This window comes from Pongo pygmaeus, chromosome 22 (genome assembly GCF_028885625.2).
Source record: "Pongo pygmaeus isolate AG05252 chromosome 22, NHGRI_mPonPyg2-v2.0_pri, whole genome shotgun sequence".
Lineage (NCBI taxonomy): Eukaryota > Metazoa > Chordata > Mammalia > Primates > Hominidae > Pongo > Pongo pygmaeus.
This window is the reverse complement of record NC_072395.2, coordinates 51,342,609-51,359,456: the sequence shown is the minus strand read 5'-3', so window position 1 is coordinate 51,359,456 and position 16,848 is coordinate 51,342,609. Positions and strand designations below refer to the sequence as shown.

The window sequence follows — 16,848 nt, the reverse complement described above, 5'->3', positions numbered from 1 at the left end:
ATATATGCATTCTCATCACATTTAGTTTTGAAAATAATAAAACTTTAAAGATAGAAAGAATTTTCTTTGTAGAACCCTTATAAGATGGAAAATATTAGTGCAATGCAGAAGAAGACAATTCCCGGGCTTTTAGCCAAGACGGCTACAGAGACTCCACTTCTCTCTGAGTCAACACCCAGGTTCCTGCCATGGCCTGCAAGGCTCTACCACCCCCAGCCTTTCCTGGTTCACCTCCTGGTTCTTCCTCTCGCTCCTTTCCAGTAACCCCTCCTCCCTGGCTGTTCTTGGTCCCATTGTTCCTCATGCAGCCCCCGCAGTCCACTCTGGCCTCGTTCTAGCTGTTGCCAAGGCTGGAAGGCCTATTCTTCATGAATGCATGGGGGCTCACACCCTCCCCTCCTTCACGTTTTCTCAGGACCGCCCTGACCACTCTAAATGAAAAGCAGCAGCTCACCTGTCTTTTCCTGAGTCTCTAGTTCTGCCTTCTGTTTCTTCACACTTATCACTTACCACCTTCTAACCCTGAGATCAGGCTTGAAAAACAAGGTTATAAATTTACCCTATGAATTATTGGTTGATTAGTTGATTTTCAAAAATTATCTATGGCTTGTAGTGATAGAATACAAGTCTTATGCAGATAGGTGTCTTTGTGGTTTTGGGTTGTGGGTGTAATCTAGAAGCAGCTAGACAAGTTTCTAGAGTAGAAAAGGTGTTCAGTACATATTTGTTGAACTTATGAGTAAGAGAATATTCTTATTCCTGGAAGATATGTGTGATTTCTAGTGGAGACTAGAAATGGCCTTTCTCTGAGGCAAACTTCTAAATCCTCTGAATAAAGTTATCTCTAGCCCATCTGACTCAATCCCACACCCCTGGGCTATGGAATAACCAGTTTAGGGGGTGATTAAAATGGCTACGTAGGTACTGAAATGTTAACTTCAGGTTGTCAGTGTAGCAGAAACAAAGATGTTTGCCATGTTGTCTGTGAAGACGTGCTATAAAATCGTCCCCCAAAGTAAATTGTAATGGCAACCATGCCCTCAGATTGTTCTGGAGGATATAGACAGGGAATCAGGCACTGCCTTCAAAACTGTTACATAATAAATCTTACATTGGAAAACTGTCTTAGACCTGTTTAGAAATCTTGCATTCTCTGTCTTAGAACGTTCCCTCTTGAGCTGATTATTATCATCCAGTAATTACACTTATGTGGCCTTGGGAAATAAATTGGATAAAACCTAACAAGTTATTAAGCATGCACCTGCCATCCCTCCAAGGCAGTTTCACCCTTGAAATTAAATGCACTGTGCTTCCTGGCAGCTCTGAGGCCATTGGAGTGGCTCCTGAGTGAGGGCTTGGAAGAAATGATAGCCTAGTAGAGAAGCGGCCCAGGAGAGTGCACAGAGGAAAACTGACATTTAGAGAATGAGGAGAGAAAAAGGAGGGCATAAAGAGATGGGGGATGGAATTGTCAACCAAATAGGAGGAACAGCAGCAATATGGAAGCCAAAGAAAAGGTTAAAAAAGGGGAGAGTGGCCAACAGTATGAACTGCTCTTGAGTAGGTAACAAAGAGACCAGCTGGGAGTGTACGTTTGAGGGAACCCCAAAAAGCTCACTCCTAATCGTGGCAGGACAGTGTCAGAAGCAGACGGCAAGGTTGGAGAAGAGAGCAGGAGATGAGAATCTGTTAAAGAGCTGTAAAATATTTAAGTAAGTATGGCCAATTTTTGGTTCCTTGCATCACCAGCTACCACCCCCACCTTCGGACACCCAGACCAACACACTATTCTTGCTTGAAAGCAAAGTATGAAGGTTAGAGACACTGACGTGAGTGAAACTAGACTGAACGTTTGCGAGATCCTGGATAAATAAATATTGGATATTTTTGTTGGATAAATATTGCTTGGATAAATATTGTGAAAGTGCATTGTGACTGCAGAAATACTGAATTGGCATCAGATTCATTAATCAAAATTCTGCCTCACATCTCACATGTCAAGGCCCATGGGAGCCTGACTGGCCACTACTTGGTGCATTCTTTTTTTTTGTTTGTTTGAGTCAGAGTCTCACTCTGTCACCCAAGCTGGAGTGCAGTGGCGCAACCTCGGCTCACTGCAACCTCCACCTCCCAGGTTCAGGCTATTCTCCAGCCTCGGCCTACCGAGTAGCTGGGATTATAGGCACGCACCACCACACCTGGCTAATATTTGTATTTTTAGTAGAGACAGAGTTTCACTATGTTGGCCAGGCTGGTCTCGAACTCCTGACCTTGTGATCTGCCCGTCTCAGCCTCCAAAAGTGCTGGGATTACAGGCGTGAGCCACCATGCCTGGCCGGTGTGTGCTTTTACAGGGGCCAGGGAGCTCAGTGCTCCAGTCGGCTGGTTTTCCAGTTCAGGAGCTTAAGGCTTCAGATTCAGCAGTGGCAGGAGTGGTTTCCTGACTTCCAGCTGCCCTGTTCTTTGCACTTTTTTTAATTTTTAAGTCAATCTAAAATGCATCTGTGTTCACAAATAAATAGCAACAAGTGCAAGTCTGCTAGAGTGGAAGAGAGCAAGTGAAAAATCTCTTTCCCTTTAGCTAAGTTGCTCTTTGAAGTAGGCGTAGCCCCGTGACACTCCCATAAGGCTTACTGTGCAGGTTGGATGAGTAGGCAACTTGGAAGGCCCCACCTGCTCTGCAAGGCGCCTGGTGGTCAGATGTCCACTACTCACCTACCCGCCCCCCCACAGGTGGCTCTGTGCTGCTCAGAACCTGCACAGTGGTGCATAGCATTTCCCAGCTCTTGAAGCTTCCTTTTCTTCCTGGGAAATATAGATGTGGACATCCATGACCTCACTTCCTCCACAAGGATGAATCTTAATAAGTAAAGAGGTCCAGTAAGGAGGCAATCTAAAGACCAAGGTTTAGACTCTGTGTACACATCAGGATTTCAAGTCACTAGGCTGTTCTGCAGGCCTTGATGGTTTGGGTATGAATGAATCTACAGACTTTTGAAGAGTATTTGTGACTTTTTTTTTTTTTTTTTTTTTTTTTTGAGACAAGAGTCTTGCTCTTTCGCCCAGGCTAGAGTGCAGTGGCACGATCTTGGCTCACTGCAACCTCTGCCTCCCAGGTTCAAGCGATTGTCCTGCCTCAGCCTCCTGAGTAGCTGGGACTATAGGCGTGTGCTACCACGGCCAGCTAATTTTTTGTATTTTTAGTAGAGATGGGGTTTCACCATGTTAGCCAGGATGTTCTCCATCTCCTGACCTTGTGATCTGCCTGCCTCTACCTCCCAAAGTGCTGGGATTACAGGTGTGAGCCACCCCGGCCAGCCTTGTGACTTTCAAAGTAGACATATTTATAGAGGAGCTCAAGCCAGATGGCAAAAGAGTCCTACTGGGTGTGATATATGTAAGTGTAGTTTGAAATTGTTGGAGGGATTGCTCTCCTAGTTCAAATGTATTAGGTTTTGAGGTCAGCACTCCCAAAGTCATAAAAATCAAGTCTCACTGGCAACCAACTTGTTGGTGCATGAAAAGTGTTACCAGGATGGGGTCTACCCAGTGCCCATCTATGTCATAGGAAAAGCATGAGCTCAGCATATAGCATTAGCAAAGGGCTGTGATGCCCTGGCTACTTAGTCCCCTTTCCATGCAGCAACCAGGATATATTTATGTGCTGGAAAAATCTTCTGAAAAGCACAGGCTTAGCCTCCCAGCCCCAGGGAGTCAGACATCATGACTTACCAAGCTGAAGAAAGACCTTGGCAGGGATTGGGCCCTCACAGTGGGTGAAGACTAACTCTTTCTACGTAAGTCAGCGTCTAAGAAAAAGAAAACGTCTGTGTTCATGTCTGCCTTATACAGTGTGTGGCCCATGCCAACAATTATCTGGGGACGGGGATAGAAAGCAAAAGAAGGAGACCCCTGGACCATCATATGAATAGTGGAGACTTATTCATGTGCTCCTCACTCTGCCAGAACCCCAGTTTCTACAAGACTTTCTGTTGGTATTACCATGTTGCCATGTGTTTTTCGTTTTTTAAATTTTTTTATTTTTTAGTATTATTGAAGTGCTTTATGTGTAGAACAGATGCCATATTCCCATGCAAGAGAGTAGATCCTTTCCATACTTAAAAACATAACACTAGCTCTCGGGTGCTAACTTCTTACCATTAGCACAGAAGGAGATATCTACAAGATTGAGGAAAATTAAAGTCTGGGGGCAGCAGGGAAAGACCCTGCAGTTAGCATCTAACCTGGATGCATAGGAACTTTTTAGCAACTCCATACATGGTAGATTTCTACCTTATCTGCATGTCTGCTCAGAGATGGAGGAGGTAGAGACTGCAGGCTGGCCATGGCTGAAAGAGGATGTTACCAGTTAAACAAATCGATCTCATTTTGGTGCAAAATGGAGCCTTAGAAAACATCAGTAGACCAGACCCTCATTTTAGATGAGGAGCTTGAAGACTTGGGACATGAGGGGTACTGAGTGGTGGAGCCCCATGGGCAGCTGGATCTCAAGCCAGTGGCCCTGTGCTCTTGCAGCTCCTTCTTAAAGTGCCCATCCTGCATCCTGGCACGTGCATGTTGAACCTGGTGTGACACACCTGTCTGTGGGGGTGGGGGGGGACCGTACCAATTATTTAAAAAATTAAGGCTGTTTTGACACCCCCACCCCCTCACCCCCATCTTATGGGAAATTTTGAATTGAATGTTTGAAGGCATAAGAGTGACACCTGATGAAAATTAGCTGAAAGCAGAGACAGAGTTGTGGGTGGAGGCCAGGACATCTGCTGCCCCTATCTTTTGCTTGCCAGGGTTTTCCATTGTGCCAGAATTTTCTCATGAATAAAATTCCTGGAATTTTATCGAAAACAATGAATCCATGTGTCAGAGATTCACAGATGAGACACATTCCAGATGCTTAGCACGGTGTATTTTTAGCCTTTGTGTGTTTTGAAAGGGCCAAGCATAAATCTGCCAATTTTTCATGGAGCTCCTTCTGAAGAGGAGAGAGGTGGTATACCATCCCTTCCCTGGTGTTCAGAGAAGGACCATGCCAATAGAAAAAAAGTGCAAGCAACTTTGCTACTCCTTGAGCTTGGCCTTTGTGTTTCTCAAGCCTTGAATCACCTGAGTTTCAACCTGGGCTTGTAAGTTTCAAAAATCACCAGGACAGAATGATGGTGTGAACTTCTTAGCCAGACTGCCATAGAAACACTTTCTCATAGAAGTTTATGAAAAATTCAACAATTTTTAGGGAAAGTTAACATAACAAGCATTATGGATTCCGCATCCTGGAAGAAAAGACTTTTCTTCAGAAGTTTGAGGGCTATCAACTCTGTGCCTTGTTCTATTCTAGGTAAAACAAACAAACAAAAAAAACAAAGAAAGAAAGAAAAAGGACATTCTGTTATAAGACCATGGTATATTTATTCATTTATTGTCTTGTTATGTGGAGAATACCAACAGCACGCTGGGGAGTGTACCAGGATTCATTCCTTCCTGCACAAAACTTTGATTTAATTGACATTAAACAAACTAATGTAGAATTTGAATGGAAAACCCACAAAAGAACTGGACCAGGGACCAAAAAGGCTAAATCAAAGTGACAGATGTGCTCTTGAAGTAAAAGATGCTAGATCTCCCTTCCCCTCTGTTAGGTAGATACATGGTTTGAAAATCCAGTACTTACAAAAAATAAGTGATAATCTGCACACAAGAGACTGTGATTTTCCTTGCATCTGGCTTGTTAGAGTAATATGGCTAGAATGGATAATTCTGATGGTTCACATGTGGAGATTTGGAGTCAGTCACATCACCCTTCTATCATATGATAATTTAAATACAATATTAAGATTTATGAAACCTGTTACACACACTAGCTTATTTGGCCCATTTAACCGTCCTGGGAGAGAGCTGCTTGGCAGCTGGTTGCCATCAGTACCACCTTTATAGTTGAAGAAATTGAGATTCAACAAAGGATAATGCAGCACTTGTTGAAGTGAGCAGTCACCCAGTTCACCTGGGGAAGTTGTTACAAAGCAGATTCTGACTCAGCAGGGCTGGAGACTCGGAATCTGCATTTCTGGCAAGCTCTCAGCTCACACTTGGGGCAGGAAAGGGTTAAAGGATTTACCCAGGTGATTCCCAGAGCAAGGGCAGAGCCCAGCTTGAAACTCACATCTTCCATCTTCAGATCCCTATCCCCGGCTCCTGTGCTCTACCAGACGGTCTTCTACCCATTGGTACAGCTTCCTGTTCATCCTCCACTGAGTGATTAAAAAAAGGAAAGAAAAAGTTTTTTTTATCTCAAATAAATTATTTAAAACTAGATAAAAAATAAGGAAAAGGGTTTTGATGAATGTTCATGAGTAATGTATGATGACAGTGATTAGAGAAACAAAAACAAGTATTGAGTATCAAGAGTAGAAACAGCCCTCTTAGAAGGATCTAAAGGAATAGTGAGTGCATTTTTGCACCCATTCCAATGTAAAACATACAAACAGGAGGTTTCCACAGATGTTTTTATACTTTTTGCCCATCTCCAAAGAAGGAAAGAAGCCTACTGGGAAGAAAAAGTGATTCTTCTTCTTCTTTTTTTTTTTTTTTGATAGAGTTTTTCTCTTGTTGCCCAGGCTGGAGTGCCATGGCGCGATCTCAGCTCACTGCAGCCTCCCCCTCCCGGGTTCAAGCCATTCTCTTGCCTCAGCCTCCTGAGTAGCTGAGATTGCAGGTGCACACCACCACACCCAGCTAACTTTTGTATTTTTAGTAGAGACAGGGTTTCATCATGTTGGCCAGCCTGCTCTCCAACTCCTGACCTCAGGTGATCCACCCGCCTTGGCCTGCCAAAATGCTGGGATTACTGGAGTGAGCCACTGCACCCAGCCAAAAAAGCGATTCTTTAAAGAAGAAAATAAGAAGCTATTAACATCACAGGCATGTTGTTTCTTAAACAGTTAAATGACATTTGCCAGGGCAAAGAGTCCCAGTTCATTGTCCTTTCAATGCATTCGAGGTTTATTCTGCATGGCACTGAGAAAACAAAGAGTTGTTTTAAAATGATGTTGGTTGAAATTCTTGATTTCCCAAGGCTCATTTAAATCTGGTTTTCATTATGTGGACATAACTATTCTTTCTTTAACATTTTTCTACCATGCTCCAATCTTTCACAATATTTCTAGAATTTCTGCTTTCCAGATTGAATGCTCCCTCCTTCTTTTGCAAACGTTCATTTTCCAGTAAGTCTTATTTTGTTCATAGGTTGCTTAGCTATAGGAAGTCCCTATTTAAGCCTATGTGGATTGAAGGTGAAACTCTGCAATAATGCGCTCTTTGGTAGTATGAGTGCAGACATATTGCCAATGGCAATTATTTTCCAAACTCCCTGGAACTCCTGGGCATTGGCTACACAATCCATTCATCTCACAAAAACACGTCTCTTCATTTGGATGTAATAGAAGTTTGTGGATCCCATTTATAGCATTATGATGGGGCTGTAATATCACCTGATGACTTAGTCCTAGGGCTAATATGAACACCAACAAGCATTTGAGGTTAAGAAATTATCTTATTTCTGGGAGCAGACATGAAGAGGAGCTAGCCCTGAAAATGCTTATATTTGAATAAAGGCAAGGCCAGGGGAGAAGTTTGTGGGCAAAGAGAATTGCTGGCACCAGCCAGGCCTTCTCAGAGCCCTGAGAAAGTCTGTGAGTCCAGAGCAGGGGAAATCGGCTGAAGGACATGGAGGAGATGGATCCCCAGCTAAGTCTGTTCTGAAGGGATGTGCTGAGCATAGGGGAATGCACCTTCTAGGATGAGAGAGGAAGGAGCAGAGGTGAAATGGGAAGAAGCCAGGTTCTCTGTATCTTTTAGGCAACATTTGCCCTGGTGGATATGATTAAAGATAAAGAACATCTGAAAGTCCTCTAAAGCATTCTATTAATAAAGATAATAAGGATAAAGATTTTCATTTCTCCTTATTATCTTAGTATGTATTTAGTAATATGTATACATATGTATGATATTTTTGTATATACATTATGTATTATATATCTGCATGTATTTGTATAGGTATCTATTTGCATATATGCATACACTTATATATGTATTTGTGTATATGCATGTACGTATCTGTATATGTGTGTGTATGTATATATGTATTTGTGTATGTATGTATTTGCATGCATGCACACATGTATATGTGTACATATGTAAGCATGTGTATGTGTTTGTATATATGTATGTGCAAATGTATCTGGACACTAGTTCTGGGTCTCATTTCTTAGCACTGGACTAGTGTTGTGAGTGGTGAAATTATTTGACAATGAAGTGATACCATATTGGAGAAATACTCTCTTTAGATGGACTTCATTTGCCTACATACATTTTTCCTTTGAGGTTAATCCAAGATTTTAAAAATATTTTTGAAGGACTAAAATCGCAATGTGTTAAATTAGAAAAACATGAACACAAAGCTAGATGCTGCATTTAATATACGATGTTAATGCTTCCTTCTCTGAAGAATTAAGTAAAAAGAAAATCGTATCAAGAAGGGGCAAAAATGATCATACCCAGCTTGGTAAATCTTCTTTCACTTACCACGTTTCACTTTTTTGTGTGTTGTAAATAAAAGACACACTGGTCAGATGAAGATTCTTGTTTAATGAGATACTGGTGGCATCAGAATTGCAAAAGTGCACATGTTTAGAATAAAAACTCCTGAAGGACTGGCGTATTTTTGTCGGGCTTATGGTGGGAGAGCAGAGCTTTCTCTAAGTGCATTGTCTATTTTGTTTGTGTTGTTTTTTCCTCCTCCAAATACAATTAGATACTAGACCTTTTAGAAGCATCTACTGCATGTGTGCTGCCTTGAAGAGAAACTATAAACAATAGAGCCTGCGACAGCCTAATAGATAGATTTCCAATATCCTTAGGTCTGCAGACATCCATTAAAGGCCACCCAAAGTGGTATAGGCTCCAGCATATTTATAAATGGTACTCCTACCTGTCCTAGTTTTCCTGCATAGTACTCGTTAAGAGAAGGCAGGCATCCACCTGCAATGAACACATCCCAACACCTGGCCATGTCTTTGTGTCTGAATAATCTGATTAATCAAAGAAAAGAACAGGGTTGTTGATTTAAGCCACTGCAAAAGAAATGATTAACTGTATTCAGGCCCCATTGCTACACATCCCCTAGGCTCATAGAAGAGCATGGTATACCTAGAGAAGTCCTTGCTGGTTCCCAACACTCTCCGTTTACCATCCAGATCCTTTATTCCATCCCAGATCCAGGGATTCTGGATACTTATCCCTTCATCCTTCTTCTGTCTCTTCCCTCTACCAGCCTCTCTCTCTCTCTCTGTCTCTCTCTAGGTGATTCCATCTCTCATGGCAAGAGCAGGCACTAAAACACTCCACCGTGTGACTTTTCTTAATCCAACTTCTTCCTTCCAGTAACACCCAGGTAGTGGCCAGTGTACAGCCTTGGGGAATGATTCCATTCAGAGACACAAACCCTGTTTCTACCTCATCCTCACTGTTGATGTTACTTCTCTAATCACACTTTCTGATGGGTGGGCAAGAATCACAGCTGACCTTATAGGACAATTGTAAGGATTAAATGATCATTTTTCATAAAATGTAAGATGTCATTGGATATAAAATGTCCCATTATTTTATCTGCCATCAGAGAAGAAGAAATGCTGCCTAATACCTAGGATAGGCCATTCATTTTCATATTTCAGAGCTGATAAAATGTGAAAAGTGGTGTATCTTATAATCAACGAAATAGACTTTAAGAGGATATTGCATGCAAAGTGCTTAACAAGGTAACCTGGTTTATTTGGTGGATAAGCTATTTATGAAAGTGGTTAAAAGATATCTCATACATGGCAGTATAGGGAGTTAAGTGATGTACCAAATTCTGCATGGTTATATGTGAGAGAAATTTAAGGAAGGGTTTTGTATTGGATTGTAATGGGATTAAAACTGACAGAAAAAGTAGGCTATTGATTTAAGATGATGTTGGCTTCCTAAGTGAATGATCTCCACACTGTATTGTGATAGCAGCAAGGACTTCTTTAAGATTTTTTTATGTTTTATTTTTTATTTTATTTTATTTTTTTGAGATGGAGTCTCACTCTGTCACCCCGGCTGGAGTGCAGTGGCATGATCTCGGCTCATTGCAACCTCCGCTTCCCAGGTTCAAGCAATTCTCCTGCCTCACCCTCCCGAGTAGCCAGGACTACAGGCGCCCACCATCATGCCTGGCTATTGTTTTTTCTTTTTTCTTTTTTTTTTTTTTTTTTTTTGTATTTTTGTATTGTCTCGATCTCCTGAACTCGTGACCCACCCACCTTGGCCTCTCAAAGTGCTGGGATTACAGGGGTGAGCCACCATGCCCCAACCAAGATTTTTTTTTTTAAGCATGATCATGATCATAAAATTCTTGTTCCACTTAGTTGTTCCATTTGTTTTTCATAATTATCAAATAATTATTCAAGCATATAAGACTTGAAAACATTGAAGATGGATTTGATAATCCAATTCTCTGGAGGTCTAGTTCTGGCCATCTTCCTAATTTTTGAAAACCATGAAAGGACCATGGATGCCTTTGCTTACTCCAGATGTGAAATTCAGCTGACCATTCTTAAAGATTTTCTCAGTTTCAACACTTTACCACTCCCAAATTTTCGAAAGAGTTGAAGTATGATGGATTCTCTGTATTAACAATATAATATTTTTATGAGCTATAAGGATCACAAATTAGAATCAATTTTGGGCCCTTATTTTCTAATACTTTGGTTGAGAAATATGCATCTTGCAAAGTATTCATCTGTTATAGAAAGGCATCAGGATTCCTGAAATACTTTGCTGAAAATGTCAGTATGCATTCAACTTTGTTAGTTTTCCTTTTTAGTGTTCTAATGTAAGTATTTTGGATCCTTTTTGTACTCTAGTTACTTGAAAATAGATGCATATTTTAGAGTTATAATATGAAATATAACCTGGTGGGACCTCCCTTCATTTCTGGAACTGTTATCCCATGACCAAAATCCAAAGGAATGGTCCTCATGTGTTATTGGTATATTCTGTATTGAAATGAAATAATCAACACTGTAGTACTAACACAGTAGTACCTTTTGTTTGGGGGTAACTTGCTTAGAATTATGTGTTTCTCAAAAGTTATTTAAAAATGAGCTTGGTAGCCTGCCATTTGCCTGATGGGAATATCCCAACTTTCCTGGAGCTACAGAAAAAAAACACCCCACACATTGGCAAACACCAATCTAAAGTTCAGGTCTTTTTATAGTAACATAGAAGCAGGCATATGAAATGATTATGCCACATATCTGCCAGATTTTGACGTTTAAAATATTCTCTGTTATAAAGCCACTGAAACAGATCCCAAGCCTTGTGGCTGGCCAGAGTTTCTGCAATAACAATCTATACATGCTAACTAAGGCAGCTGCCTACCCTGGCCGGCAGGTAGGCAGGCAGGTAAGTAGGTAGGTGAGATCTCCTAGCTATAAAGAGGAGGAGCCAGGCTGCAGGGAAGGAAAGATATGTCAGTCAAGGCCAGGAAGTCTCTCCCAGAGCTGGAGTTAAAGAACTCATGTGGTCCTGGTTAGCAGCCTGTGTTCAGCACTCTTTTTCTGGTTTTAATCCTACTGGGCTAGATCCTCTCTCCCCTTTGAAGTCACAGGGCTGCCAGGCAGGGAGGGTCCTATGGAGCAGTGTGTGTCCATTCAAGCTTTAACCGAAGGGATGATGAAACCTGCCAACAGCCAAATCAAGTGGGAGGACAAAGATGTGGCAGGGCTGTGCCTTGGTTTGCTTCTGAAGAACAGCACTTAACTTTAGTGACCGCTCTTGTGGGAGTGAGTCTGTGAAAACCCCTCAGCTTCTTCCTACTCACGAAATGTGTGTGTGAGAGAGATTTTCTTTATTCATTTGTTTCCTTTTCCTGAGCTGTACTTCATCCTAGGTGTTCAGCAGCCTTTATTGAGTGACAATCAACAAAGTCTTTGGGGCATAGTTTCGGTTGCTCTGTCTTTTCAAAATGTGGACTGTATTTCACCCCTTTTGAAATGTTTATCCTGAAGCTTCCTTATTTTCAGAATTTTTCCCTTCTAATGAACAAAAGTAACTGAGGGGTTGCTTTCAATATTCTGAATTATATTCCCTTTCTCATTTTTGTGCAGTATTAACTGTGAGAAGAATTTTAAGATGCAAAAAAAGGAGGCATGCCTCCCCTATCTCTAGCATTTCTAAGGGTTTTTTCCTTCCTAAATCGATCTCAATTAACTTTGATTTCTTTCTTTAGAAAACCATGTGCTGAAATAATGCTTTGCCAGATGTGAGAATGTATTCCTTCCCCTACAAACACACACTTAAGCTTCATTTTAGTTCTAATATTTTGGTCTTTTTTATTATTCAAACTTACACTACATTTTTATGGCTATTGGCTTTGTTTGCAGAAGTATCTTACTTTATCTTGGAGAGATACTAATACTTTAAAGTTATTGCTTGTTTGTTGTTGTTGCAGCCGTTTCCTTTTTAGTTTGTAATTTTAAATTTAGCCTGTTTCTTACATATATAACCTGTTTTCGCCAATTTCTGATATAAATCACACATTTGTTCATGTTTCTCATCATGGGTGAGCCAAAGCTAACATTACATCGTGTGTTATTCCCCTGCGAACCTTGGTGGAGGCTCAGGCCCAGGAAGGAGAGAGGCGCAGCCATCAGCTCTGTTTCCTGTTCCGAGCCTGTAAAACACACTACCCAGTGCCACCATGGGAAAGGAGTATCTGTTTTGCAAAAATTTTTTAAGAAAGTCTAATTTTTGTCTTAATTAGCATGACTACACTAAGTCTATGGTGCTGATTTTACTTCGAAACCCATGTCTATGTGTTTAGACTCCTTGTTTTGGCCACTCAATTGTGACTGGAAGAGAAAGCCATGAATTTCAGGTTCCCTAACATCTAGGACACCGTTTCTGTACTGTCAACTTCTGTGTCACTGCCTCGTATTATTTTTGATTGTTGATGAGTTTGATTTTGCTGTCTATTCAAGATGATTTTTTTCCCTTGTGCCTGATTCTGGTTCTCTGTCTGGCATAACTGACTCTTCGGTACATTTTGCATTACTGTTTGAACACCAGGCTTAGTTTTTCCCAGGGTGTCACAGGGCTGTAATTTTACAGATTCTTATGGAGTCCAGGATGGGGGCTTTTGCTTTAGCACAGACACCTGACCACCACTTTGAGAGACAGAGGTTCGAGTTTGTTTTGATTCTTCCTCCTTGCTGATTCTCAGTGCAGTGTGTCTGGCAAAGAAGTTTGTGCACTTGGGAAGCTAAGGAAAAAACTTGGTCCTGGGGCAGGTGGAGGATCGAGCGACAGAGTAGATGTGGGGTTGGGGGCGATTGTTTCCTAAAGATTCTGATCCTTCTGGGTGGGGAGGGAGCTCTCCATCTCAGAAGGGCTGCTTCTAGGGTGCGATTACTGATGGGAAGCACCCTTATTTATGTAAAGGTCATCGCAAAGAAGGGGGAGGGGGTGCTAATCTAAACACGTCCCAAATGAAAAAAATGTCACAAAGGGCATCATAGGGCTGTGGGGGCAAGGAGAAGGCAGATGGTAATACACAAGTCGTTCCCGTCACTAATCCCCTCGTTGATCATGGCCAGCTCATTCAAGATTAGCTCTAAACCTTTTTGGGTCTCAGATTTCTCATTTGGAGATGACAAGTTTGGACTGGAAGGGTCTGCACAGCCCACACTACCCTGCTTCCCCTGCTCTGGCTCCAAAGTTCTTTTCTTTTTTTTTTTTTTTTAATAAAAATGTGTGGCCCAACTAGCCTTTGCTTCTCACTAGTCGATGTCGATACTGAGGATGCCAAAGGACTAATATAAAAATGAGCATTCATGTGGATTTTTTGTTTGTCTGTTATAAGAACCAAAATTGGATTGTATCACAGCAGCTCTGTGTCATTGCAGCACAAGGCATCATTTAAGTAGTTGAAATTTCCCAAACTTGCTGTTGCTCATTGGCTGTAGAATATAAACATACCCATTGGCTAACCACTTGTTTGACTTAAAACCACGAAAAATGATTGATCCAACAATGACAAATTGCTATTTCTTCTCACCAAATCATGCAAAAGAGCAAAGATATTAATCGAAAGTAAGGGGAAAAAAGAGCTTGTCAGTGATCCAGATATTTCAAACATCCTGCTGTTTGGAAGCATCTGGATACTTCACAGCTTTTTTTTTGGTTCATTTATCATCCAGATGCTTACCATCATGGAAGCACCACTTGAAACTGTACTTCAGCTAATAACTTTGAGTGGAAACGTTTGTATCTTTGGTTGGTTGCCCTTTGGTGCTCCACTGATCCCTCTGTCTTCCTCTAAGTCCCTCTTCTGCAAAATCCCCAGGAATGTGGCAATTTTGCCAGATGCTTAGGTGTTGGCCTTCAGATTTCTTTTTTTTAATCTTCGTGACCGCTCTGTACCCTGTCTGCTTGAATTATAGATTGCATTTGTCAAATAGTGACACGTGCAATTGGGTGTCTTCTAAGACCTTTGAAATTCAACTTCCTTAAGTTGAGATTAAAGTGGATATTCTGCTGCCCTGCCACAGTCAAGCCTGGGATGCTTCGAGACCTGCATAAAAGCTTTTCTAGGCTGGCATTTCTAACTCTTACTGTCCGGAGGAAAGAAAAACAAGCTACTTTTTTCTTCTGAAAGGTAGAAATGGAGACCATAAAAACTATCTAAAATGTGGTCCCAGTTAGAAAGGACTCTCAAATCAACAACTTTTTGAAACATGACTGTCTGTTGGAGTGTCTTGAATTATGTGTTTCTTTGGGCATTCAGGAAGCCTTATCAGTTGTGAGCGAGGACCAGTCGTTGTTCGAGTGTGCCTACGGAACGCCACACCTGGCTAAGACGGAGATGACCGCGTCCTCCTCCAGCGACTATGGACAGACTTCCAAGATGAGCCCACGCGTCCCTCAGCAGGATTGGCTGTCTCAACCCCCAGCCAGGGTCACCATCAAAATGGAATGTAACCCTAGCCAGGTGAACGGCTCAAGGTGAGGAGACTTCCGCCCCTTTCTCTCCCCGACTTCCCATTTTCCTATCCTTTAGAAAGGCAAAGTGGAAGTCAGTCATGCTTCTCCAAAGATTGACTTAGAAAGCAAGGCCACTGTGCCTATAGTCCCAGCTACTCGGGAGCCTGAGGCAGGAGAATCGCTTGAATCCAGGAGGCAGAGGTTGCAGTGAGCCGGGATCATGCCACGGCACTCCAGCCTGGGCGACAGAGCAAGACTCTGGCTAACAAAAAAAAAAGAAACAAGAAAGAAAGAAAGGCCATTGAACGGTGATGTTGGGCAGCGCTAGGAAAATGTGTTCTCCAGTGGTTTGTGTGGAGGATGGAGTTTGTAAAATCAGTAGTATATTTACCAAGAACTCTCTTTGAAGATGTGTTCAATTCTATTTCCCAGGCACGAGGGCTCTGTGGGAGGGGAGCCTTGCCCACATATGGCAGAATTCATCTGAGGTTTGATTGCCTGGAAAATAATGCCGTCTTATGTTTTCACAAAGGGAGAGTGTCAGCTAGTGGCCAGGCGGTGCGGTGTATGTCCAAGCCATTTGAATTTGCTAGTGGATCTCCATTGTCTGCCCTCCACCCTCACCCCACCCTCTGATCCCTGTGGTCCTCTTCTCTTAATTCCTACTGTTTTTTTTTTCTCCTTTTAGCTTACACGTAAAGCCCTCTCCGGTGTCTCCCATAATTATTAGCTTCCCTGAGTTTGTCATGTTACGAGTGTCACGTAAAATGTGTTACCAAATGCAGAACTGTCCCTGGCCCTCAAAAAGCATTGAATTATGTGTAGTTTTGAAAAGTAAAATTAATTTCAATTATGACCTAATACCCCATATATATTCAGGAAAAGGAATATCAAATCTTAGGATAAAGAACAGATTATTTCTTTGAAATGTTGCATAATCTACCATCCGGTCATAAGAAGAGCTCACATTTTTGGATACTTTACTGTGTACAAAGCCCTTTTATATCCAGTAGCCCCTCAGTCCTCCAAGCAGCCCCTCATGAAGTATACTTGACCCCATTTGATGGATGAAGAAACCTGTGATCAGGCATTTCCAATCTGACCCCAAATCACCACTTAAATGGAATCAGAATTTGGATTTAAACCAGGAGTGTTTGACTCCACACCCTGAGCATTTTCCACTCTGTTGAAGCTGTAATGGGGCCTTTTTGTTACATATATGTTTTAACAGTAAAAAGGTTTATTATAAGTGTCATAGTTTATAAGTCTGGAAACGGTTGCGTCAATTCCTAGTGTGGTGTTAATGAAGGTGCCAAGTCACAGTGTCCTAGAGGGAATGTCAACGGCAAGGCTGGACGTGCCAGATGGGGAGATGGGAGGTGCCAGAACACTCCTCCACTCCGAGAAGTCAGTTCGCGTCTGTGCATCTAGCTTCTTGAAAGGGCACTGGCTCTGATGCTAAATATTGCCACTGCACTGGTCCTTTAAGTGGAACTCGAGGCAGGCCCATCTTGCATCTCATCAAGAGATTCATTGCTGGAGTTACAGAAGGACCTGGGTAGAAAATGCAATGATGGGTCCAGGACACCAAAGTTGTGGGAAATTAATGATTACATGTAAATATTTTTTACCCATAAATCCTATACATTTGATACAATGTTTCTGTTGATCATTAACTGTATATATTTCTGAAACACAGAAGAATGCAGGGTAATCATGTTCTAAAGAATGCAGCAGTGTTTATGCAGAAGATCAGTTGGTGGAACACAG

General features: G+C 41.8%; 1 protein-coding gene across 11 annotated transcripts in view; it reads left to right on the top strand.

Moving 5' to 3' along the window:
- Positions 1 to 16,848, top strand: part of ERG (ETS transcription factor ERG) — a 281,869-nt gene that overhangs the window by 202,762 nt on the left and 62,259 nt on the right. For all 11 annotated transcript variants that reach the window (XM_063659916.1, XM_063659911.1, XM_063659914.1 and 8 more), the window contains one exon: positions 14,882 to 15,099. In XM_063659916.1, coding sequence (XP_063515986.1) covers positions 14,882 to 15,099 — 218 coding nt within the window. The remainder of the gene's footprint in view (positions 1 to 14,881; positions 15,100 to 16,848) is intronic.